General features: G+C 40.1%; 2 protein-coding genes across 2 annotated transcripts; both read left to right on the top strand.

The window, feature by feature from the left end:
• Positions 1–470: 470 nt before the first annotated feature.
• LOC133622037 (lipopolysaccharide-induced tumor necrosis factor-alpha factor homolog) lies at positions 471–5358 on the top strand. Its single transcript, XM_061984571.1, has 4 exons — positions 471–640; positions 711–827; positions 4886–5060; positions 5148–5358. The coding sequence occupies exons 1-4, from the start codon at positions 580–582 to the stop codon at positions 5263–5265; spliced, it is 471 nt and encodes a 156-aa protein (XP_061840555.1). The 5' UTR covers positions 471–579; the 3' UTR covers positions 5266–5358.
• A 6573-nt stretch (positions 5359–11931) lies between these two features.
• Positions 11932–13203, top strand: LOC133621825 (uncharacterized). The gene has a single exon (XM_061984210.1). The coding sequence runs from the start codon at positions 11978–11980 to the stop codon at positions 12884–12886; it is 909 nt and encodes a 302-aa protein (XP_061840194.1). The 5' UTR covers positions 11932–11977; the 3' UTR covers positions 12887–13203.
• Positions 13204–26191: the final 12988 nt, after the last annotated feature.

The raw sequence follows: 26191 nt of genomic DNA, 5'->3' as shown, positions 1-26191 counted from the left end.
AGGTAAGTGTAAAAAAAACAACAACAACATTATGCTTTGTACAATTACAGAATGTGCTTGTTCTATTTTTAAACAAAGAAAACAATCTGAAGTTGTCTTTATTTTTAAGTTATCGTGCAGTGATTTTACCAGTCCGGCCCACTTGGGGGTGGATTTTTCTCCATGTGGCCCCCCCGATCTAAAATGAGTTTGACACCACTGGCTTAAGGCAATTTAATACGTGCATAGTTGACTGTGTGAGCGTTTTTTTTTATGTGTAGAGTGCCACATAATGTTAAAAAAAACGTATTTAGAGGAAGGTTTTTCCTGATAAAACTATGAAGATATTTCAAAAAAATGATAACCAAATGGATTACTGTCAAGTATTTCTTCCCTGCTGTCATTTTTCCTTTTCTTTTCTTACACTTTTCATGTTAAAGTTCACAGAAGTTTTCTGTGTTGTCTTTGAATGGCTGTTGCATTATGGGTAGCAGATTCTCCAACCAATCAGGCGGCAGCTCATTTAGTGGCGTCACCTGGCAGGCCTGCAGGCAGGTACACTTAACAAATTTGCTCTTTTTTCTCCTCCTAACCAAAAAAATGGAGTCCTTTTCCAACTCGGGTGAGACCTTTCCTACACCGCCGCCCTACTTCCTGCCAGGTGAGTAAATAACACAGCATTTGGTGGAGTACCCCCGACTTTTGCTGGTAAATGTGTTTTTGCTTTGTAGATGAGAGCCAATCAGGGCGCCATGTGAAGATTTATCACGTTCACTCGCCCTTCAGACCACCTTTTACCACCCCCTTGTCTCCCGGAGGGGGACATTTGACCCAGTCGCCCCTGCAAGGTACTTCGCCGACCTCCATTTTCCTGCACACGTTATGGTATTATAATTATAGCACTGAACTGTGTTTTTTTAAATGTCTTTATTGAATAGACGAAAAAAAAACTTAATTTGAGCAGTCACTTTGATATGTACACATTCTAATAAAACATGATGAAAGTGGAACATAGGTATTTAAAATAGATAACAAAAATAAGTCAGTTATTTGTAAATAATGATGAATAAAGTGCAGTTCTTTAGGGGTCTTTTCCCCTTAATAGTCATCATAAGTCATGCAGAGCCATGTGCCTGGGGACAAAAATAAATACATCTTTAAATAATTACTTAAAGGTGTTATTGGTTTAATGATGATTGGAATTAAATACAAACCCCGTTTCCATATGAGTTGGGTTATTGTGTTAGATGTAAATATAAACGGAATACAATGATTTGCAAATCCTTTTCAACCCATATTCAGTTGAATATGCTACAAAGACAACATATTTGATGTTCAAACTGATAAACTTTTTTTTTTTTGTGCAAAAAATCATTAACTTTTAGAATTTGATGCCAGCACCACGTGACAAAGAAGTTGGGAAAGGTGGCAATAAATACTGATAAAGTTGAGGAATGCTCATCAAAGACTTATTTGGAACATCCCACAGGTGAACAGGTAAATTGGGAACAGGTGGGTGCCATGATTGGGTATAAAAGTAGATTCCATGAAATGCTCAGTCATTCACAAACAAGGATGGGGCGAGGGTCACCACTTTGTCAACAAATGCGTGAGCAAATTTTTGAACAGTTTAAGAAAAACATTTCTCAGCCAGCTATTGCAAGGAATTTAGGGATTTCACCATCTACGGTCCGTAATATCATCAAAGGGTTCAGAGAATCTGGAGAAATCACTGCACGTAAGCAGCTAAGCCCGTGACCTTCGATGCCTCAGGCTGTACTGCATCAACAAGCGACATCAGTGTGTAAAGGATATCACCACACGGGCTCAGGAACACGTCAGAAACCCACTGTCAGTAACTACAGTTGGTCGCTACATCTCTAAGTGCAAGTTAAAACTCTCCTATGCAAGGCGAAAACCGTTTATCAACAACACCCAGAAACGCCGTCGGCTTCGCTGGGCCTGAGCTCATCTAAGATGGACTGATACAAAGTGGAAAAGTGTTCTGTGGTCTGACGAGTCCACATTTCAAATTGTTTTTGGAAACTCTGGACGCCGTGTTCTCTGGACCAAAGAGGAAAAGAACCATCCAGATTGTTATAGGCGCAAAGTTGAAAAGCCAGCATGTGTGATGGTGTGGGGGTGTATTAGTGCCCAAGACATGGGTAACTTACACATCTGTGAAGGCACCATTAATGCTGAAAGGTACATACAGGTTTTGGAGCAACATGTGTTGCCATCCAAGCAACGTTACCATGGACGCCCCTGCTTATTTCAGCAAGACAATGCCAAGCCACGTGTTACATCAACGTGGCTTCATAGTAAAAGAGTGCGGGTACTAGACTGGCCTGCCTGTAGTCCACACCTGTCTCCCATTGAAAATGTGTGGCGCATTATGAAGCCTAAAATACCACAACGGAGACCCCCGGACTGTTGAACAACTTAAGCTGTACATCAAGCAAGAATGGGAAAGAATTCCACCTGAGAAGCTTAAAAAATGTGTCTCCTAAGTTCCCAAACATTTACTGAGTGTTGTTAAAAGGAAAGGCCATGTAACACAGTGGTGAACATGCCCTTTCTAACATAAAATCTGCTTAGTGAGAAGAATTATCTTATCAGACAGAAAATAAGCAAATATCACCCTTATTTGAGATATTTAATCTTACTTAGATTTCAGTTTTTGCAGTGCACACCTGCAACCCTAATGACGTTTCCTACACTGCAAAAACTGAAATCTAAGTAAGATTAAATATCTCAAATAAGGGTGATATTTGCTTATTTTCTGTCTGTAAGATAATTCTTCTCACTAAGCAGATTTGATATTAGAGTGTTTTACTTGTTTTAAGTGTTTTGGTCCTAAATGATCTCAGTAAGATATTACAGCTTGTTGCTGAGATTTTATGACCTATATTGAGTAAAACATGCTTGATACTAGAATATCAACTGTTGCAAAGCTGTGTCATCAACACTCACAAGTATAAAACTACTTTTTTAAAGTAAGAATTTCTTATTTCAAGCATGAAAAAAAAATCATGATTTTGACACAAATGTGTCTCATAATTAAAACAGATGACAGCCAAATGGACTTTGCTGTTTTATTTTCAATGAAACAATAGAAAACACGTACCGTATTTTTCGGACTATAAGTCGCAGTTTTTTTCATATTTTTTTCCTTCTTTATTATGCATTTTCGGCATGTGCGACTTATACTCCGGTGCGACTTATACTCCGAAAAATACGGTACTCATATAGTAGTACAGTTGGCACAGTACAGTAAACTGACAGTTAATATTTAAACATTTAACATGTGACATTTCAAACAATTTTGAACAGAAATAGTTCATGCACATTCAGGTAAATTCTTCAAAATTACAATAAAAAAAAATTTGGCCGGGGGCCGGGCTGTATATATGCGCTAGAGATGCGCGGTTTGCGGACACAACCGCGGAGTCCGCGGATTATCCGCGGGTCGGGCGGTTGAAATAAAAAAAATTTAGATTTTATCCGCGGGTCGGGTCGGGCGGTTGAAATAAAAAAAATAATTAGATTTTAAATAGATTCAGGCGGGTGGCAGTTAAATCAATTCGGAAATATATATACATAGTTAAATGTTACCCACATACGAAAAACGAGCAGGCACCTGCAGCATATGCCAAAACAGAAGAAGAAAAAAAAAAGAGATGGCAATGCCGGCAGCAAACGTGGTACGCGACAAACTAAAAAAGGGAATACTAAAGACCAGGGGAAAAAAAGGCCAGAAAAGTTCAGCGTGGACTCGTTTTTATGAGGTTGTAAATCAGGATGATAGTAATGCTGGCTACGTGATTTGCAAGAGCTGCGACGCTGTTTATGTCTACGACAGTCACAAAACCGGGACATCTAACATGGTGCATCACATTTGTGCAAAACCCCGAACCTCCACAAACACCCTGACCATGAGCAGTTTCGTCCGCCGAGATCCCAGAAGAGTGCCACAGGATGTTAAAACAAGATAGAACGCAGCTGCCTGCAGCAGTTTGAGTGGCGCGAGTGCGCTTGGAGGTGCGCTCAGCGCGGCTCCCAGATGATTGCGCACTGGTGTGCGTCTGGGCCGTGACAGCGTGGCATGCATTGAATGTCTCTGTTACATTGGATCAGTCTCCTTTCTTTAACAGGCAAAAGCTTTATAACCTCACTAATGCCTTGCATCGTCTATATTAGATATATAACAACGGGCGGGTGCGGGCGGGCGGGTGCGGGCGGGCGGGTGCGGGCGGGTGCGGCTTTGATTAAATGTTAGTTCGGGTGGATGCGGATGGTTGACGACTTTTGTGATGCGGTTGCGGATGAAATAATTGCCTATCCGCGCATCTCTAATGTGCGCACTAATTGAATGAAAGAGCACGCACTTTGCGCGATGATGTCATGTTATCGATGGAAAAATGCATTTTTAGACAATATGATTTGCCTGAGCGGCTAGTAGACCCCGAGAGTAACACGCGGTTGCCTTCCATTAAGAACAATAAACTAGTTTTTAGTGTAAATTTGCTGGTTTCAAGAAGTGTAATGCCAAGCGCATATCATTATGTCAAGATAATGGCACTAGCATTTACTTCATTTAAGAATATTTTTCAACATATTTTTTATTTATTTTTTCTACCAAGAAAAGTGCACTTGTTATTAGTGAGAATATACTTATTTTAAAGTATTGTTTGGGTTCATTGAGGTTAGCTAATTTTACTTGTTTTGGAAAGTCTTGACAAGCTGAATTTTCTTGTTCTATTGGCAGATAATTTTGCTTAGTTCAAATAAAATACCACTCATTTTTGTATTTTTTTTTTTTCTTGTTTTTGAACACTGACTTTTTGCAGTGTAGGCAACAGCCACCAGCGCTACACCTCCAACTTGCATTGTTCTTCCTTCTCAGTGTCTGGGCCCGCTCCCGCCACCCCCGCCCCCAGGTTTGTGAGCTACGAGGCAGAGTTGCACCGCTCTCCCGCGCTGACCGCGTGTCCCTTCTGCCACACCCGAGTCACCACCGCCGTCACCTTCCGGGCGGGGAGACACGCGTGGCTCATGTGTCTCGTGTTGGCGCTGTGCGGGTGAGCCGAGGGCTTTTTAATCCTGTGAGCTCGTTACTGGAGCACAAACAAACAAGGTGCATACTGATGATGATGTTGTGTTTGCAGGTTGGTGTTGGGCTGCTGCTTGATTCCGTTTGTGGTCAACCATTTTAAAGACGCTCACCACAGCTGCCCCAGATGTCACCGCGTGCTTCACGTGCAGCGCCGAAGCTGCTGTCAATGATAACTGCTTCTACATTTGTTTTTGTTTTTTAAATCAACTGTATATTTTTAAACAAGGAAATAAATAATTTTTCTAGGGCTGCCTTCCACTAAGTTTTCATAGTCCAATCTGATTTGTTAGACATAGTCCGGGGGCCTCTTAACCTGTTCGACCTCCGGGGGCCCAACCTACTCAGTGGTCTAGTGCAGTGTTTTTCAACCTTTTTTTGAGCCAAGGCACTAGAGATGCGCGGATAGGCAATTATTTCATCCGCAACCGCATCACAAAAGTCGTCAACCATCCGCCATCCACCCGAACCAACATTTTATCGAAACCACACCCGCCCGTTATGTATCTAATATAGACGATGCAAGGCATTAGTGAGGTTATAAAGCTTTTGCCTGTTAAAGAAAGGAGACTGATCCAATGTAGCAGAGACATTCAATGCGTGCCACGCATTAGTGGCTAAGAGATATCAATACGTGATAATATTATTTATCATTATAATATCATTGTCATTTCCATTAAGAAAGTGTTGACTATTGTTGCCAATGCCCTCAGATCAGGAGTGCGTTCCTCACACTTTGTGTACGCAGTTGCAGCAAGCAGAACGAGGCTTTTAAGAAGTTAAAAAAAAAGTTTTAGAAAGACTAGGCCTATATTTTCGTTAGGTAAAAAAAAATGTTCTGAATTTATTTCAATGAATATTAACTTGTTAACGTTATAATGCTCAAATAGGGACGAGGGCGGGGTGCACAGTGAAGCAGTGAACAATTTCGCGACAAAGATGAACCTTTATTGATTGATCTGCAGCCATGACAAAATATCAGACAATCTCCATTGTCAACAACAGGCAGGAAAATAAAGATAAACACATAGCCTATGTTGTAGGCATAGGCTCATACATTTTTAAGTTAAAATAAAAAATGTGCCTCATAAGCCTTAGGCTGTCAATCACGCGCACAAACTTAAATTATACAATAACATATGTATGTCATCTCTATTTAAACAAAAATAAATTAAATAAATAATAAATTACCTGCAACTTATTGGCCAAGGCAAAAAGCTGAAGGGGGGAAATCAAACCCATCAGACTGCACTTTATCATCAAACTTGAATTATAATGAAAATAGACGGTCGCGACAAACAAAGCAGGCTAAATATCCTTACATTGTCATCAATCGGAGACGCGCTTCACTTGAAAGTGAGGCCAAATAATTATTCACACATAGTAGTATATCTCGAATAGAAAAAAAAACACAATAAACAACGCAATTGCCTTAATTCCTTTGCATTGTAGTGCGCCCAAACAACACGTAACCATCAAAATTATTCAGCTGACCGAACTCAATATAGGTTAGACATGGGCTTATTTGGTATAGCCTATAGGTAACGTAGACTAATTCGTTTAACATATCCAACCGTATGTCTACTTACTTTTTTTTGTTAGCACTATGCAGGAATAAAATGGCATCTACAGTGCCAGGATTCATGCGAGAGCGCCTGGCCTCTAAAATGCGCCCTGCTGCGCTGAAGGAGCGCTCACTTGCACCACTTGTTGCTGGGACGCGGTGCCTGGTGAATAATTGACTGTTTCAAAGAGTGCTGCTCGTTTTTCGTATGTGGGTAACAACATTTAACTATGCATATATATTTCCGAATTGGTTCAACCGCCCGCATCTATTTAAAATCTATTTTTACCCGCCCGACCCGCGGTTTATCCGCGGACTCCGCGGTTGTGTCCGCAAACCGCGCATCTCTACTATGCACATTTTTTGCATTGAAAAAATCCGGAAGAAATCATTAAAAAACGAAACTGTTGACAGTAAAAAGTTATTTGGATATGACTTTAAACCATAACCAAGCATGCATCACTATAGCTCTTGTCTCAAAGTAGGTGTACTGTCATCTGTCACATCACGCCGTGACTTATTTGGAGTTTATTGCTGTTTTCCTGTGTGTAGTGTTTTAGTTCTTGTCTTGCGCTCCTATTTTGGTGGCTTTTTCTCTTTTTTTGGTATTTTCCTGTAGCAGTTTCATGTCTTCCTTTTGAGTGATATTTCCCGCATCTGCTTTGTTTTAGCAATCAAGAAGATTTCAGTTGTTTTTATCCTTCTTTGTGGGGACCAGGGATGATGTTTGATAAGAAATTATCGAGTTCGAGCCCATGATCGAATCCTCTTATCGAACCGATTCCTTATCGATTCTCTTATCGAATCCAGATAGGTTGTTGTATATGGAAAAAAACACAATATTTGGTTTAACAAAAGCTCACTTTTATTTTATAAGAAAAAAATAAAATAAAATAAATAAATATTGACTCCTGTTACCCAAAGTATATTAAGTGGGATTATTCAGAAAAACAAATATATACAGTAACACAAAAACAACCTGTCTCTGTGACCACTATAGGTGTATAGCCATGCCTTGAGGTGTTTTTTCCGATCCATTATTTTTGCTGCTTGTGTGACATCACAGGAAATGACATAGCTCAGTCTAATGACTGAGTTGTGTAAAAACAGTCACCTTTTTTCAAACATTATCTCCTCTGAGCGCGTTTGTCGTGTCGGCTTCAAATTAGCACAGGAGAGAGATTGAACCCTTCTGATTAAAAGTTGATGAAGGAGTTTTAATTACTGCTCCGGTTTGGATTTTATGAGCCCTCAAGGTCAGTCCTGTCCATCGCTGCTTGCAGCTTTAATTTTTATTGTTATTTAGACTGACGTAGCTCAGTCTAATGACTGAGCTACGTCATTTCCTGTGATGTGCCATAGGGCATTTCTTGTGGGATGGGATTTGTTCCCAGGGATTCGAATAAAGAACCAACTCTTTTTCTTTACTATAGTGGCCTCGATAACGGGAACCGGTTCTCATAAAGCTTTAATTTTTATTGTTATTTAGACTGACGTAGCTCAGTCTAATGACTGAGCTACGTCAAATGCCCTATGTGCCATAGGGCATTTCTTGTGGGACGGGATTCGTTCCCAGGGATTCGAATAAAGAACCAACTCTTTTTCTTTTCTATAGTGGCCTCGATAATGGGAACCGGTTCTCATAAAGGGATTCGAGTCTTATCGAACAACCGGGAGAACCGGTTTCGAACATCATCCCTAGTGGGGACATTGTTGATTGTCATGTCATGTTCGGATGTACATTGTGGACGCCGTCTTTGCTCCACAGTAAGTCTTTGCTGTCGTCCAGCATTCTGTTTTTGTTTACTTTGCAGCCAGTTCAGTTTTAGTTTCGTTCTGCTTAGCCTTCCCTAAGCTTCCATGCCTTTTCTTAGGGGCACTCACCTTTTTATTTATTTTTGGTTTAAGCATTAGATACGTTTTTAACCTGCACAATGCCTCCCGCTGTTTCCGACATCTACAAATCAATTAGCTACTGGCTGCCACCTACTGATATAGAAGAGCTCTCGACAACACCGACACTCAACAACACATGATTTGCAGACTATAATTACTGGTTTGCAAAAAATATTTTTAACCCACATAGGTGAAATTAGATGATCTCCCACGGCACACCAGACTGTATCTCACGGCACACTAGTGGTTGAAAAACACTGGCCTAGTGGTTAGAGTGTCTTACGGCCTGAGGGAAGAAGCTGTTACAGAACCTGGATGTTCTGTTACGGAAGTTCTGTTACGGAGGTTGCGGAACCTCTTTCTAGAGTCCAGGAGTGAAAACAGTCCTTGGTGGGGGTGGGAGGAGCCTCTAAAGATTTTCTGAGCCCTGGTCAGGCAGCGGCTTTTTGCGATTTCCCGGATAGGAGGAAGAGGAGTCCTGATGATCTATTCAAACAAATCGATGACCCCGGCGAGGCGTATTTAAGGTCAAAATAAAGTGCAGGATTAATCTAAGGATGCACACAATTAATGCAATCATTTATTAAAACTAACATCCTTAAAACTAAGGATGTCCGATAATATCAGATATTATCGGCCGAAAAATGCTTTAAAATGTAATATCGGAAATTATCGGTATCAAAATTATCGATAATGGATGGTTATTTTCCTCTTTGGTCCGGAGGACACAACATCCACAGTTTCCAAAAACAATTTCAAATGTGGACCCGTCAGACCACAGAACACTTTTCCACTTTGCATCAGTCCATCTTAGATGAGCTCGGGCCCAGCGAAGCCGGCGGCATTTCTGGGTGTTGTTGATAAATGGCTTTGGCTTTGCATCGTATAGTTTTAACTCGCACTTACAGATGTAGCGACAAACTGTAGTTACTGACAGTGGCTTTCTGAAGTGTTCCTGACCCCATGTGGTGATATCCTTTACACATTGATGTCGCTTTTTGATGCAGTACCGCCTGAGGGATCGAAGGTCAAGGCCTTGCCGCTTACGTGCAGTGATTTCTCCAGATTTTCTGAACCTTTTGATATTACGGACCGTAGATGGTGAAATCCCTAAATTCCTTGCAATACCTTGTTGAGAAATGTTGTTCTTAAACTGTTCGGAAATTTGCTCACGCATTTGTTCACAAAGTGGTGACCCTCGCCCCACCCTTGTTTGTGAACGACTGAGCATTTCATGGAAGCTGCTTTTATACCCAATCATGGCACCTACCTGTTCCCAATTAGCCTGTTCACCTGTGGGATGTTCCAAATAAGTGTTTCATGAGCATTCTTCAACTTTCTCATTTGTCATTTGTGCCAGCATTTTGGAAACATGTTTGTTAGAATAATTATGTATATATTATCACACAACTTTTATGCTTAAGGGCCGTTGCTATAATTACTGTCAATTGTGCTGAAGTGGTATTTTTCTTTGTCTGTGCAAAGCTGGCAATCCAAAAGATTGCAAGCCAGTCTGGTATCAGTGTCTGTGTCCAGGAACGGCCTGCTGACTGCCAAGGCCGAACACCGCCGTGACGCAGACAGAGCAGAGACAAGGCGATATCACCAGCGTCAATACATTTGCATTTCTTGTATAATTATATATTGTGTCTAATTGGAGTTGTCGAGATTAACCCCATTCCCTCAGCGACCGCTTCAGTGATGTAACCAGGGACCTCCCAAATAAATAGAGGAAGCACGCGGGCTGGACGTTTAGAACGTAGTTTGGATCTCTAACTAGAATACAGCCCAAAACACGTGTCTCCTCATTGAGCCAAATTGAACTCTGTCTCTGCATGGTTCCTTGCTTCTCGTCTGTTTAATAGATGTCATCATGTTTGGGTCCCAAATCAACCTTAAGAAAGTCAATGACTTCACTATAAAAGTGGGTGACATTGTTATCACCAGGAAAGATGAGGTCACCTACCTAGGCTCCATTCTAGAGGCTAATCTTTCATGTGATAAAATGGCAACCAAGGTAATCAAAAAGGTCAACCAACGAACGAGATTTCTCTATGGAATCTCCTCTCTGGTCAACAAAAGCACCATGAAGATTCTAGCGGGAACTCTCGTTCAACCCTTTTTCGATTACGCATGCACCTCCTGGTACCCTAGCACCTCCAAAACCCTCAAATCTAGACTCCAAACATCCCAGAACAAGCTAGTCAGATTACTTTTAGACCTCCACCCCAGATCCCACCTCACTCCTACCCACTTCTCCAAAGTGGGCTGGCTCAGGGTGGAGGACAGAGTAAAACAACTTGCACTGAGCCTAGTCTATAAAATCCGCTACACCTCCCTGATACCGAAGTACATGTCAAACTACTTCCTTAACATAAATGACCGCCTTAACCACAACATCAGGGGGAGCTCCACTAACCGCGTTAAACCCAGATTCTGATCTAACAAAGGTCTTAACTCATTCTCTTTCTATGCCACATCAATGTGGAATGCACTCCCAACAGGTGTAAAAGAAAGGGCATCTCTATCCTCCTTCAAAACCGCAATAAAAGTACACCTCCGGTCAACTTCAACCCTAAATTAACACCCTCCCATGATTGTTAATAATGTAAACAATCAAATGTAGATACTTTTTCTTATGCTGTCTGATCTCTCTCTCTCTCTCTCTCTCTCTCTGATTGATGACTGAAGTGATGATAACAACCAAACCTACCCCCCACCCCCCTCCACATCCCACACCCCGGATTGTAAATAATGTCAATAATTCAATGTATATACTCTGATGATTATCTTGTGTGATGACTGTATTATGATGATAGTATATATATGATAGTATATATCTGTATCATGAATTAACATGACTTAAACAACTTGAAAAACGTATTCGGGTGTTACCATTTAGTGGTCAATTGTACGGAATATGTACTTCACTGTGCAACCTACTAATAAAAGTCTCAATCAAGTCAGTGTTGCCGGCATCAAATTCCAAATGAGCTAATATTTGCAAAAAAAAATAAAAAATTCCAGTTCGAACGTTAAGTATCTTGTCTTTGCAGTCTGTTCAATTGAATGTAGGTTGAATCGAATCTTCAGCCCAGGAATTGGAATGAGGTCGAATCATTAAGTGCCCAAAGATCAATTCTAGGATCAATTCCATGTTGATTGTGATGTAAAAAAACTCTAAAAATGGCCCACGGACTACACTTTGGTCACCCTGGGTGTAAGGACTAACCTTTGATGTGTGCTGTTAAGGTGACACGGGCGGATTACAAGTTCAGGTCTATTTTCGATGGCTGAGCCTCAGAGTCATTAGCATGTGAGGCCCCTCCCTTCCCCTCCCGTCCCGTCCTGTCTCGCTATAAGGCGACCTCCGGGTGTGTCAGCTCGTCCAGTCGACCAGGCTCCCGGCAGCGTGCGACCCCCGCATGGCCCAACATGCTTCAAGGTACCTCGCCTTCTTCACCAGATCCTTCCCCGCCTTGGCGCCCTTTTCCTTCCTGAGGTTCCGACGTAAGACCGAGCTCCTGGCCTACCTCGTCCTGTGCGTCTCCAAGATGCCCTTCATCCCGCCCGTGTCGCTGGCACGCTCCGTGTCGGGACTGCCCAGTAAGGATAAGGACGCCACCGACAAGACCAAGGCGTCCAAGGAAGACAAGGGCACCTCGGTGAAAGAGCGCCTGGCGTTGAACCTCAAGCAGCTGGGCAAGAAGAGCCCGCCCAGGAGTCACCTGCCCACCGCCAGGGGACCCCTGGGGGCGGAGCAGCAGGCGAAGAAAAAGGGCCTCCCGTCCGAGAGCGTCCTGGCTTGCGCCCCGGGGGTGTCCTTGGCGAAGACCCACCAGCGGAAACACGTCAACTCAATAAGAAGTGAGTTGGACTTTAGAAGCAGTACTAAAACTCATCCGGACGAGACTCGATTCACGCTGACGCTCACACCCGAGGCCGTGTTGCTGCTTCAGCGGCGGGACAGCGAGAGGCGCTCAGCCGCCGCCGCCAGGAGCGCCGCTGCCGCCAACAACGCCGGAGTCCCCGCCAGCGCCCCGGACCCCAGGCGCAGGAGGGACCCGCTCTCCTCCAAGAGGCACCCGGCCTCCGCGCCGCAGCGCCACAGCGTCCCCGTGGGCCGCAGAACTCAGTGTGATGCCAGCGCCGTGGTGAAGGTGTCGCTGCTCAACGAGCGGCACAAATACGACGACGTGGAGTACGAGGACGAGCGGGACGGCGGCGTGGACGAGGGCGTGGTGCTCAAGTGCACAGAGTGGCTGCGGGGGCTGGAGAACACGCCGGTCTCGGTGGCGCTCAAAAAGAGCGCCAGCAGCGTGAAAAGCTTTTAGACATTTTTATGCTGAATATCAATGTACTTTTACAACAACGTTTTTCTTTGCTTTTTAATTGGATGTGACAACGGTGTAGTAGGCATGCCAGGCCACTAGTTGGCAGTATGACTTCTTAAAACTGCTGGTCCAAATCTGTCCTTTTCACATGTTTACCACCAAGGGCCACAAAGGGAAAAATCAAAGTACGCTTTTTGATATTTTAGCTATTCCGGTCGGTTGGTAATAATAATAATAATAGATTTTATTTGTAAAAAAGCACTTTACATTGAGTAAACAACCTCAAAGTGCTACAGTGTATTAAAAAAAATAAAAATAAATAAATAAATAAATAAGATTAAAAATTAAAGCTGCAAGCAGCGATGGACGGGACTGACTTTGAGGGCTCATAAAATCCAAACCGGAGCAGTAATTAAAACTCTTTCATCAACTTTTAATCAGAAGGGTTCAATCTCTCTCCTGTGCTAATTTGAAGCTGACACGACAAACGCGCTCAGAGGAGATAATGTTTGAAAAAAGGTGACTGTTTTTACACAACTTTCGTTTTGAAGGGGGAATTGCAAACTTCCTGTTGGTTTTTGCTGGAGGTTGTCAGTGTATGAAATATAGGTCTAAGTGAGACCTTTGTTTCATGTCTCTTCGACATTCCTACTGGGAGTTACAGGCAGTTTTGTCTATATTTTCTTCCTAGGGGGCGCTAGAGCGCAATTTTGAGTTTTGGGGTTTGGTTTTTTGATTAGATTGCAATTTTCGCCAGTCCTGATGTGTGTGTCCAATTTAGTGACTTTTGAAGCATTTAAGCGGGTCAAATTACAACTCAAAGAGGCGGCGGTATAATAATAAAACACTAGAAATTCAACAGGGTCCTCTGTCCCAAAGGGACTCGGTCCCTAACTAGAACAGCCAAATAGCTAAAACGAGTATGCATATATCTAAAAAAAAGGCTTTTTTAAAAAGAAGGGTTTTTAAACCTTTTTTAAAAGCATCCACAGTCTGTGGTGCCCTCAGGTGGTCAGGGAGAGCGTTCCACAGACTGGGAGCGGCGGAGCAGAAAGCCCGGACTCCCATTGTTCGTAGCTTTGTCTTCGGAGGTTGGAGGAGGTCAGCCTGTCCGGAGCGGAGGTGTCGTGTGGAGGATTTGGGGGTGAGTAGTTCTTTGAGGTAGAGGGGGGGGGGGGGATTTCCATGGAGGCACTGGTGGGTTAGTAGGGAGACTTTGAATTCAATCCTGAGTGGAACAAGAAGCCAGTGAAGGGATTTGAGAGTTGGTGTGGTAGAGCGGCCGTGCCAGCAACATGAGGGTTCCTGGTTCGATCCCCGCTTTCGCCATCCTAGTCACTCCTGTCGTGTCCTTGAGCAAGACACTTTACCCACCTGCTCCCAGTGCCGCCCACACTGGTTTAAATGGAGCTTAAGGATGTAGATAATGGGATTCACTATGTAAAGCGGCTTTGAGTCTCTAGAGAAAAGCGCTGTATAAATATCATTCACACTCACTTTTATTTTGTAAAAAAAAAACCAAACACATTTGAAGACCACACCAAGTGTCATCTTTGTGAGAAAGTGTATTGTCATTAGTTATTACAGGGGAGTCCAAAGCGCGGCCAGGGGGCCATTTGCGGGCCGGAGCTCGAGTTGTGGTCCTCTGTGTTTTAACATTTTTATTTCTATTTATTGTTTTAATTTGTTTTATCCTTTAAAATCGTTTTTAATCATATTTATTGTTTTTATATTGTTTTTATATTTATTTATTTTGTTTTTATTCAGTCATTGAGGATAGTAAGGATAGTATTTGAATCTTGTTTTTATTATTTTTGTGCAGCACTTTGGAAACATTGTTGTTGTTTAAATGTGCTATATAAATAAAGTGGATTGGATTGGATTAAAAAAAAACAGCAAAAGTGTAAGGGAAAAAAAAGGGCAAAAAGATGTAATGTAATGACAAAAAGCTGAAATGTTGATACTAATAACTATTAATACAATTTGTTACTTATAACACAAAACTGACTACGTTCAAGGGTTGGAATTGGGGGTTAAATCACCAAAAATGATTCCCGGGCGCGGCCACCGCTGCTGCTCACTGCTCCCCTCACCTCCCAGGGGGGTGATCAAGGGTGATGGGTCAAATGCGGAGAATAATTTTGCCACACCTAGTGTGTGTGTGACAATCATTGGTACTTGAACTTGAACTAAAACTGACTACGTTTTTATATATGATTCTGTTTGTCGCCTTTTTTTTCTTCCGCATAATAAAAAAATATTTTAAATGTCCCCCAAATATTAAAGACTTTTTAAAATTTGTTTCAAAATTATATTACGTTTTTTTGCTCTTTCTCCCTACATTTTTACGACAACAAAATTGAAAATGCCCCCGGGCCGCACTTTGGACACCCTTGCCTTAAATGGTCAATTTACGGTATTATAATGTTAAGTATAAAATAGGTCATATGAAGTCAACAATAGCAGTGTCATTTTTAAACTTTTTTTTATTTTTTTTTATAGTAGTCTGTGATTTTATTTATTTTTGTATCTTTCAGCTGTAACAAAAAGCTAAGACAACATTTGAATTAATTTTTTACGTTTTTCATGAAACATTTTACAAAACAATGCCACTACTAACTAGATTGCTTTGTAGTTTCGAGTACAAAATAAAGACTGAAGTAAACAAATGTCAACGTTTATTTTGTCCGTTAAAATCTTCATGCCTGGCTAATGTTTCCCATACGTTCATTGGCGGGTCGCCACAAATTGATTTGCCGCCACCTGTTTGCCCTCCCTCATAATTTCACAATAAAACGCCTGGTCTGCCAGAGCATAAGAAGACGGAGCAGGAGGGACTTTTGGAGACTGTAAAATGAAGGTTGGTACCGATGGTATCAAAATAAGTCAGTCACGACGTTAAAACACTTTAAGATGGAAGGAAAAAAATAATCACGAATGATTAATAATTAAGTGTCCCAAAACAAAAACTCTTATTGTGAAGGAACTTCTACTTGTGTCTAACGAGACATTTGCATGAACGATTATATCAGTTTCGTTTGGGACATTTGAAAAAAAAAAAAAAAAAGTGGTACCCGATAAATAATGGGCTGATATGAGGGCCTAGGAAAAGTTTTTTTTTTAGGTTTATTTCCGTAGAAATTGCGTGTGAATGCTAAAAACCCGAAATCGATCCGAAATGCTAACAGTAAGCACGCTAGCCAAATAGCGTCAGGTAACAAAAAATTACTTTTTTGGTGTACACCTGCTAAATGAGCTACAATAGCTAGCATGAAACATTAGCATGTTAACATTAGCATGTCAAAAACTAGCATGCGTCAGCTACCAAAATATATGCGTGCTAGTTGTACCAAGTGTTCTGCAAACATTACCCGAGGAGAAGAAAAATAAACATTGGGCTTCGACACATCGAACCTTATCAGCCACCTGAAACGCCGCCATCGCTATGACGGCGTTTTTGAAAGCCTACGAAAGACGACTGCCAGCCTCGAAAAAAGGTGTGCACATTCCATGGATAAATCTACATTTCAAAAATAATGTATGAAAATAAGTTATCAGTATTGGCAAAACAATGTGGGAATCGTGTAAATATCAACAATAGAGCTTGGTATTAACTGAAGCAAGCGAAAAAATCATACAGTAAAAAAGTTGCCGCTAGCTCGATGCTAACATACAATGGACAATCCCATTGACAGGCTCATGTAAATTAGCATCACAGTCATTTTCTGCGGTTACAAACGTTTGACCAGTGACATTTTAAGGGGAACACAATTAACATAAAACTACATGTACATAACTAATTATTATTACTACAAAGTGAAAATAAGACTGGCTACGGAAGCTTTTTGCGTCAAACTTCCAACTTCATTCTCAAACAAATAACATAAGCAAAATAATGTGGAATGACTGAAATAAGTAAGTAAGAGAATGTGGGAATCATGTAAATATCAACAATACAACTCGGTTTTATTGAAGTAAGCAATAAAATCATACAGTAAAAAAGTTGCTGTTAGCTTGATGCTAACATACAATGAACAATCCCATTGACAGGCTCACGAAAATTAGCATCACGGTCATTTTCAGCGGTTACAAACGTTTGACCAGTGACATTTTAAGGGGGGGAAAAATTGACATAAAACTGCATATACATAACTAATTATTATTACTACAAAGTGAAAATATGACTGGCTACGGAAGATTTTTGCGTCAAACTTCCAACTTCATTCTCAAACAAATAACATAAGCAAAATAATGTGGAATGACTGAAATAAGTAAGTAAGGGAACGTGGGAATCATGTAAATATCAACAATACAGCTCAGTTTTATTGAAGTAAGCAATAAAATCATACAGTAAAAAAGTTGCCGTTAGCTTGATGCTAACATACAATGAACAATCCCATTGACAGGCTCACGAAAATTAGCATCACGGTCATTTTCAGCGGTTACAAACGTTTGACCAGTGACATTAAAAGGGGAACAAAATGAACATAAAACTACATATACATAACTAATTATTATTACTACAAAGTGAAAATATGACTGGCTACGGAAGATTTTTGCGTCAAACTTCCAACATCATTCTCAAACAAATAACATAAGCAAAATAATGTGGAATGACTGAACTAAGTAAGTAAGGGAAAGTGGGAATCATGTAAATATCAACAATACAACTCGGTTTTATTGAAGTAAGCAATAAAATCATACAGTGAAAAAATTAGCTCGATGCTAACATACAATGGACAATCCCATTGACGGGCTCACGAAAATTAGCATCACGGTCATTTTCAGCGGTTACAAACGTTTGACCAGTGACATTAAAAGGGGAACAAAAAGAACATAAAACTACATGTACATAACTAATTATTATTACTACAAAGTGAAAATATGAATGGCTACGGAAGATTTTTGCGTCAAACTTCCAACTTCATTCTCAAACAAATAACATAAGCAAAATAATGTGGAATGACTGAAATAAGTAAGTAAGGGAATGTGGGAATCATGTAGATATCAACAATACAGCTCGGTATTGTTCGCAATAAAAAAGCAATAAAATCATACAGTAAAAAAGTTGCCGCTAGCTCGATGCTAACATACAATGAACAATCCCATTGACAGGCTCACGAAAATTAGCATCACGGTCATTTTCAGGGGTTACAAACGTTTGACCGGTGGCTTTTTAATGGGAGCAAAATTGACATAAACCTCCATATACATAACGAATTATTATTAATACAATATGACTGGCTACGGAAGCTTTTTGCGTCAAACTTCCAACTTCATTCTCAAACAAATAACATAAGCAAAATTACATGGACTGACTGAAATTGTGTATCTTTTGCTAAGGTAGCTGTCTTTTAAAACTGCTCTGCGTTGGAATTTATTTATTTTCAATCTTTAATACATCACAAGCAAAGCCATAGAGTTTCTACATGGCTTTGAAAGAAATACTTTATGAAGTATTTATTTATTTAAGTAGTACACGGTCGTGAAAAGTACACCGCGCGAATGTTGCTTCCGTCACGGTAAGAAGCTTTGCACCTTGGATTTAACGCCGCTGCACACTTAACCCGTGCACACGGCGAGTGTGCTTAGCGGCAGATAATCTGGCCTGCAGTCAAATGTTCAAACACGTGAGTCGAAACTGTGAAAGAGGTCCTTTCATTAGGTACACTCAACCTGCATGTTTATACTGGATTTAAGGCCCTATGGTAATTGCTGCCTGCATTATTTTTCTCCCAATTCAATTACTTTTTTGAGGCCCTTAACAGGCACCAAAACTCATCTATTTTTGCAACCAATTTTGTATATTTTGTGGCTACCAAACACCAAATTTTAAAATTTACTCTTTAGCGCCCCCTTGAAAATGTATTACTTTGTTCCAAAAACTCAGATCTGGATCAGAAATGGTACAAATGATGTTGCATTTTTGAGGCCCTTAACACGCACGAAAACTCACCAATTTTTGCAAGCGCGTTAGGTCAGGCAACATTTTTTTTATTTTGTGGCTACCAAACATGAAATTTTAAAATTGACTCACTAGCGCCCCCTTAAAAATGTATTACTCAGTTCCAAAAACATAGTTTTTGGTCAGAATAGGTAAAAAATATGTTGCATTTTTTAGGCCCCTAACATGCACGAAGACTCACCAATTTTTGCAAGCCTGTCAGGTCCGGCAACATTTGTTATATTTTGTGGCTACCAAACATGACATTTTAAAATTGACTCTCTAGCGCCCCCTTGAAAATGTATTACTCGATTCCAAAAACTCAGATCTGGATCAGAATTGGTACAAATGATGTTGCATTTTTGAGGGCCTTAACATGCACGAAAACTCACCAATTTTTGCAAGCGCATTAGGTCAGGCAACAATTCTTTTATTTTGTGGCTACCAAACATGACATTTTAAAATGGACTCTCTAGCGCCCCCTTGAAAATGTATTACTCGATTCCAAAAACTCAGATCTGGATCAGAATTGGTACAAATGATGTTTCATTTTTGAGGCCCTTAACATGCACGAAAACTCACCAATTTTTGCAAGCGCATTAGGTCAGGCAACAATTTTTTTATTTTGTGGCTACCAAACATAACATTTTAAAATTGACTCTCTAGCGCCCCCCTGAAAATGTATTACTCGATTCCAAAAACTCACTTTTTGATCAGAATTGGTAAAAATGATGTTGCATTTTTGAGGCCCTTAACATGCAGGAAAACAACAATTTTTGCAAGCGTGTCAGATCCGGCAACATTTGTTATATTTTGTGGCTACCAAACATGAAATTTTAAAATTAACTCTCTAGCGCCTCCTTGAAAATGTAGTACTCGATTCCAAAAACTCCGTTTTTGATCAGAATTGGTACAAATTATGTTGCACTTTTGAGGCCCTTAACATGCACGAAAACTCACCAATTTTTGCAAGCGTGTCAGGTCCGGCAACATTTGTTATATTTTGTGGCTACCAAACATTAAATTTTAAAATTCACTCTCTAGCGCCCCCTTGAAAATGTATTACTCGATTCCAAAAACTCAGTTTTTGATCAGAATTGGTACAAATGATGTTGCATTTTTGAGGGCCTTAACATGCACGAAAACTCACCAATTTTTGCAAGCGCATTAGGTCAGGCAACAATTCTTTTATTTTGTGGCTACCAAACATGACATTTTAAAATTGACTCTCTAGCGCCCCCTTGAAAATGTATTACTCGATTCCAAAAACTCAGTTTTTGATCAGAATTGGTACAAATGATGTTGCATTTTTGAGGCCCTTAACATGCACGAAAACTCACCAATTTTTGCAAGCACGTTAGGTCCGGCAACATTTGTTATATTTTGTGGCTACCAAACATGACATTTTAAAATTGGCTCTCTAGCGCCCCCTTGAAAATGTAGTACTCGGTTCCAAAAAACTCAGATCTGGATCAGAATTGGTACAAATGATGTTGCATTTTTGAGGCCCTTAACACGCACGAAAACTCACCAATTTTTGCAAGCATGTTAGGTCCGGCAACATTTGTTATATTTTGTGGCTACCAAACATTAAATTTTAAAATTGACTCTCTAGCGCCCCCTTGAAAATGTAGTACTCGATTCCAAAAACTCTGTTTTTGATCAGAATTGGTAAAAATTATGTTGCACTTTTGAGGCCCTTAACATGCACGAAAACTCACCAATTTTTGCAAGCGTGTCAGGTCCGGCAACATTTGTTATATTTTGTCGCTACCAAACACAACATTTTAAAATTTACTCTTTAGCGCCCCCTTAAAAATGTATTACCCGGTTCCAAAAACTCAGATCTGGATCAGAATTGGTACAAATGATGTTGCATTTTTGGGGCCTTTACCACGAGGTAACATTTGTTATATTTTGTGGCTACCAAACATGACATTTTAAAATTGACTCTCTAGCGCCCCCTTGAAAATGTATTACTCGATTCCAAAAACTCAGATCTGGATCAGAATTGGTACAAATGATGTTTCATTTTTGAGGCCCTTAACATGCACGAAAACTCACCAATTTTTGCAAGCGCGTTAGGTCAGGCAACAATTTTTTTATTTTGTGGCTACCAAACATAACATTTTAAAATTGACTCTCTAGCGCCCCCCTGAAAATGTATTACTCGATTCCAAAAACTCACTTTTTGATCAGAATTGGTAAAAATTATGTTGCATTTTTGAGGCCCTTAACATGCACGAAAACAACAATTTTTGCAAGCGTGTCAGATCCGGCAACATTTGTTATATTTTGTGGCTACCAAACATGAAATTTTAAAATTAACTCTCTAGCGCCTCCTTGAAAATGTAGTACTCGATTCCAAAAACTCCGTTTTTGATCAGAATTGGTAAAAATTATGTTGCACTTTTGAGGCCCTTAACATGCACGAAAACTCACCAATTTTTGCAAGCGTGTCAGGTCCGGCAACATTTGTTATATTTTGTGGCTACCAAACATGAAATTTTAAAATTCACTCTCTAGCGCCCCCTTGAAAATGTATTACTCGATTCCAAAAACTCAGTTTTTGATCAGAATTGGTACAAATGATGTTGCATTTTTGAGGCCCTTAACATGCACGAAAACTCACCAATTTTTGCAAGCGCATTAGGTCAGGCAACAATTCTTTTATTTTGTGGCTACCAAACACAAAAGTTTAAAATGGACTCTTTAGCGCCCCCTTGAAAATGTATTACCCGGTTCCAAAAACTCAGATCTGGATCAGAATTGGTACAAATGATGTTGCATTTTTGAGGCCCTTAACATGCACGAAAACTCACCAATTTTTGCAAGCGTGTCAGGTCCGGCAACATTTGTTATATTTTGTGGCTACCAAACATGAAATTTTAAAATTGACTCCTTAGCGCCCCCTTGAAAATGTATTACTCGATTCCAAAAACTGTGATCTGGATCAGAATTGGTACAAATGATGTTGCATTTTTGAGAACCTTAACATGCACGAAAACTCACCAATTTTTGCAAGCGTGTCAGGTCCGGCAACATTTGTTATATTTTGTGGCTACCAAACACAACATTTTAAAATTGACTCTTTAGCGCCCCCTTGAAAATGTATTACCCGGTTCCAAAAACTCAGATCTGGATCAGAATTGGTACAAATGATGTTGCATTTTTGAGGCCCTTAACACGCATAAAAACTCACCAATTTTTGCAAGCGCATTAGGTCAGGCAACAATTTTTTTATTTTGTGGCTACCAAACATGACATTTTAAAATTGACTCTCTAGCGCCCCCTTGAAAATGTATTATTCGGTTCCAAAAACTCAGATCTGGATCAGAATTGGTAAAAAATTATGTTGCATTTTTGAGGCCCTTAACATGCACGAAAACTCACCAATTTTTGCAAGCGTGTCAGGTCCGGCAACATTTGTTATATTTTGTGGCTACCAAACATGACATTTTAAAATTGACTATGTAGCGCCCCCTTGAAAATGTATTACTCGGTTCCAAAAACTCAGTTTTTGATCAGAATTGGTACAAATGATGTTGCATTTTTGAGGCCCTTAACATGCACGAAAACTCACCAATTTTTGCAAGTGTGTGAGGTCCGGCAACATTTGTTATATTTTGTGGCTCCCAAACATGAAATTTTAAAATTGACCATCTAGCGCCCCCTTGAAAATGTATTACTCGATTCCAAAAACTCTGATCTGGATCAGAATTGGTACAAATGATGTTGCATTTTTGAGGACCTTAACATGCACGAAAACTCACCAATTTTTGCAAGCGTGTCAGGTCCGGCAACAATTTTTTTATTTTGTGGCTACCAAACACAACATTTTAAAATGGACTCTTTAGCGCCCCCTTGAAAATGTATTACCCGGTTCCAAAAACTCTGATCTGGATGAGAATTGGTACAAATGATGTTGCATTTTTGAGGCCCTTAACACGCATAAAAACTCACCAATTTTTGCAAGCGCATTAGGTCAGGCAACAATTTTATTTTGTGGCTACCAAACATGAAATTTTAAAATTGACTCTCTAGCGCCCCCTTGAAAATGTATTATAAACTCACCAATTTTTACAAGCGCATTAGGTCAGGCAACAATTTTTTTATTTTGTGGCTACCAAACATGACATTTTAAAATTGACTCTCTAGCGCCCCCTTGAAAATGTATTATTCGGTTCCAAAAACTCAGATCTGGATCAGAATTGGTAAAAATTATGTTGCATTTTTGAGGCCCTTAACATGCACGAAAACTCACCAATTTTTGCAAGCGTGTCAGGTCCGGCAACATTTGTTATATTTTGTGGCTACCAAACATGACATTTTAAAATTGACTATGTAGCGCCCCCTTGAAAATGTATTACTCGGTTCCAAAAACTCAGTTTTTGATCAGAATTGGTACAAATGATGTTGCATTTTCGAGGCCCTTAACATGCACGAAAACTCACCAATTTTTGCAAGTGTGTGAGGTCCGGCAACATTTGTTATATTTTGTGGCTACCAAACATGAAATTTTAAAATTGACCATCTAGCGCCCCATTGAAAATGTATTACTCGATTCCAAAAACTCTGATCTGGATCAGAATTGGTACAAATGATGTTGCATTTTTGAGGACCTTAACATGCACGAAAACTCACCAATTTTTGCAAGCGTGTCAGGTCCGGCAACAATTTTTTTATTTTGTGGCTACCAAACACAACATTTTAAAATTGACTCTTTAGCGCCCCCTTGAAAATGTATTACCCGGTTCCAAAAACTCAGATCTGGATCAGAATTGGTACAAATGATGTTGCATTTTTGAGGCCCTTAACATGCACGAAAACTCACCAATTTTTGCAAGCGTGTCAGGTCCGGCAACATTTGTTATATTTTGTGGCTACCAAACATGAAATTTTAAAATTGACTCCTTAGCGCCCCCTTGAAAATGTATTACTCGATTCCAAAAACTGTGATCTGGATCAGAATTGGTACAAATGATGTTGCATTTTTGAGGACCTTAACATGCACGAAAACTCACCAATTTTTGCAAGCGTGTCAGGTCCGGCAACATTTGTTATATTTTGTGGCTACCAAACACAACATTTTAAAATTGACTCTTTAGCGCCCCCTTGAAAATGTATTACCCGGTTCCAAAAACTCAGATCTGGATCAGAATTGGTACAAATGATGTTGCATTTTTGAGGCCCTTAACACGCATAAAAACTCACCAATTTTTGCAAGCGCATTAGGTCAGGCAACAATTTTTTTATTTTGTGGCTACCAAACATGAAATTTTAAAATTGACTCTCTAGCGCCCCCTTGAAAATGTATTATAAACTCACCAATTTTTGCAAGCGCATTAGGTCAGGCAACAATTTTTTTATTTTGTGGCTACCAAACATGACATTTTAAAATTGACTCTCTAGCGCCCCCTTGAAAATGTATTATTCGGTTCCAAAAACTCAGATCTGGATCAGAATTGGTAAAAATTATGTTGCATTTTTGAGGCCCTTAACATGCACGAAAACTCACCAATTTTTGCAAGCGTGTCAGGTCCGGCAACATTTGTTATATTTTGTGGCTACCAAACATGACATTTTAAAATTGACTATGTAGCGCCCCCTTGAAAATGTATTACTCGGTTCCAAAAACTCAGATCTGGATCAGAATTGGTACAAATGATGTTGCATTTTTGAGGCCCTTAACATGCACGAAAACTCACCAATTTTTGCAAGTGTGTGAGGTCCGGCAACATTTGTTATATTTTGTGGCTACCAAACATGAAATTTTAAAATTGACTCCTTAGCGCCCCCTTGAAAATGTATTACTCGATTCCAAAAACTCTGATCTGGATCAGAATTGGTACAAATGATGTTGCATTTTTGAGGACCTTAACATGCACGAAAACTCACCAATTTTTGCAAGCGTGTCAGGTCCGGCAACAATTTTTTTATTTTGTGGCTACCAAACACAACATTTTAAAATTGACTCTTTAGCGCCCCCTTGAAAATGTATTACCCGGTTCCAAAAACTCAGATCTGGATCAGAATTGGTACAAATGATGTTGCATTTGTGAGGCCCTTAACATGCACGAAAACTCACTAATTTTTGCAAGCGCATTAGGTCAGGCAACTATTTTTTTAGTTTGTGGCTACCAAACATGATATTTTAAAATTGACTATCTAGCTCCCCCTTGAAATTGTATTACTCAGTTCAGAAAACTCAGTTTTTGATCAGAATTGGTAAAAATTACGTTGCATTTTTGAGGCCCTTAACATGCACGAAAACAACAATTTTTGCAAACGTGTCAGTTCCGTCAACATTTGTTATATTTTGTGGCTACCAAACATGACATTTTAAAATTGACTCTCTAGCGCCCCTTTGAAAATGTATTATTCGGTTCCAAAAACTCAGATCTGGATCAGAATTGGTACAAATGATGTTGCATTTTTGAGGACCTTAACATGCACGAAAACTCACATATTTTTGCAAGCGCATTAGGTCAGAGAACAATTTTTAGATTTTTTGGCTACCAAACACAAAATATAAAAATTGACTCTTTAGCGCCCCCTTGAAAATTGGAAAAAATTAGCCCCTGCCACCAGATCCACATATCGTCACGAAAATCACTGGGGATGTCATTCATGATCAGACGCACGTAAAAGTCTCAAGAACCCATGTTTGAAAACAATCAGGAAGCCGGCCATCTTGGTTTCCGGCGGCCATTTTTAGGTCAAAAACGGGGGGTCGTACTTTAACGAACTCCTCCGGACTTTAAGCTAGTGAGTTGGGATTACAATGACAGATAGTCAAAAGATGGGCGATTGTGAATTGCAAAGGGATTTGTCTACACCATAGGATGTGGGCGATTGGACGGTTCACCACAAAGCTTTCAACGTTTATTACTCAGCTTCACAAACTCAGATCTTGATCAGAATTGGTACAAATGATGTTGATTACACTCTGGAGGACCGGATTGGTCAGGAGTCAGGACCTATTCATACTCATTTGTACTGGGCGGAGCATGGTGGCGAAAACTGCTCAATTAACCACTTTAGATGATCAGATTTCCTTCCAAACTGATACGAGGCGTTTAGGTTGGGGTCTGACCATGACTTGGCGTCAATATCGACAACAATATCGCCCTCCTGCATTGGAAAATGTATAAGTCATATCTTCTTTCCACATTCTCTGATTTTCCTAAATTTTTGGATGGTGGGTTAGGCCAGTGTTTTTCAACCTTTTTTGAGCCAAGGCACATTTTTTGCGTTGAAAAAATGCGGAGGCACACCACCAGCAGACATAATTAAAAAACGAAACTCAGTTGACAGTAAAAAGTCATTGTCACAATTGTTGGATATGACTTTAAAGCATA

This window comes from Nerophis lumbriciformis, linkage group LG25 (assembly GCF_033978685.3).
Source record: "Nerophis lumbriciformis linkage group LG25, RoL_Nlum_v2.1, whole genome shotgun sequence".
NCBI lineage: Eukaryota > Metazoa > Chordata > Actinopteri > Syngnathiformes > Syngnathidae > Nerophis > Nerophis lumbriciformis.
Note: the sequence above shows the minus strand (reverse complement) of the source record. Positions and strands in the feature narration are given on the sequence as shown.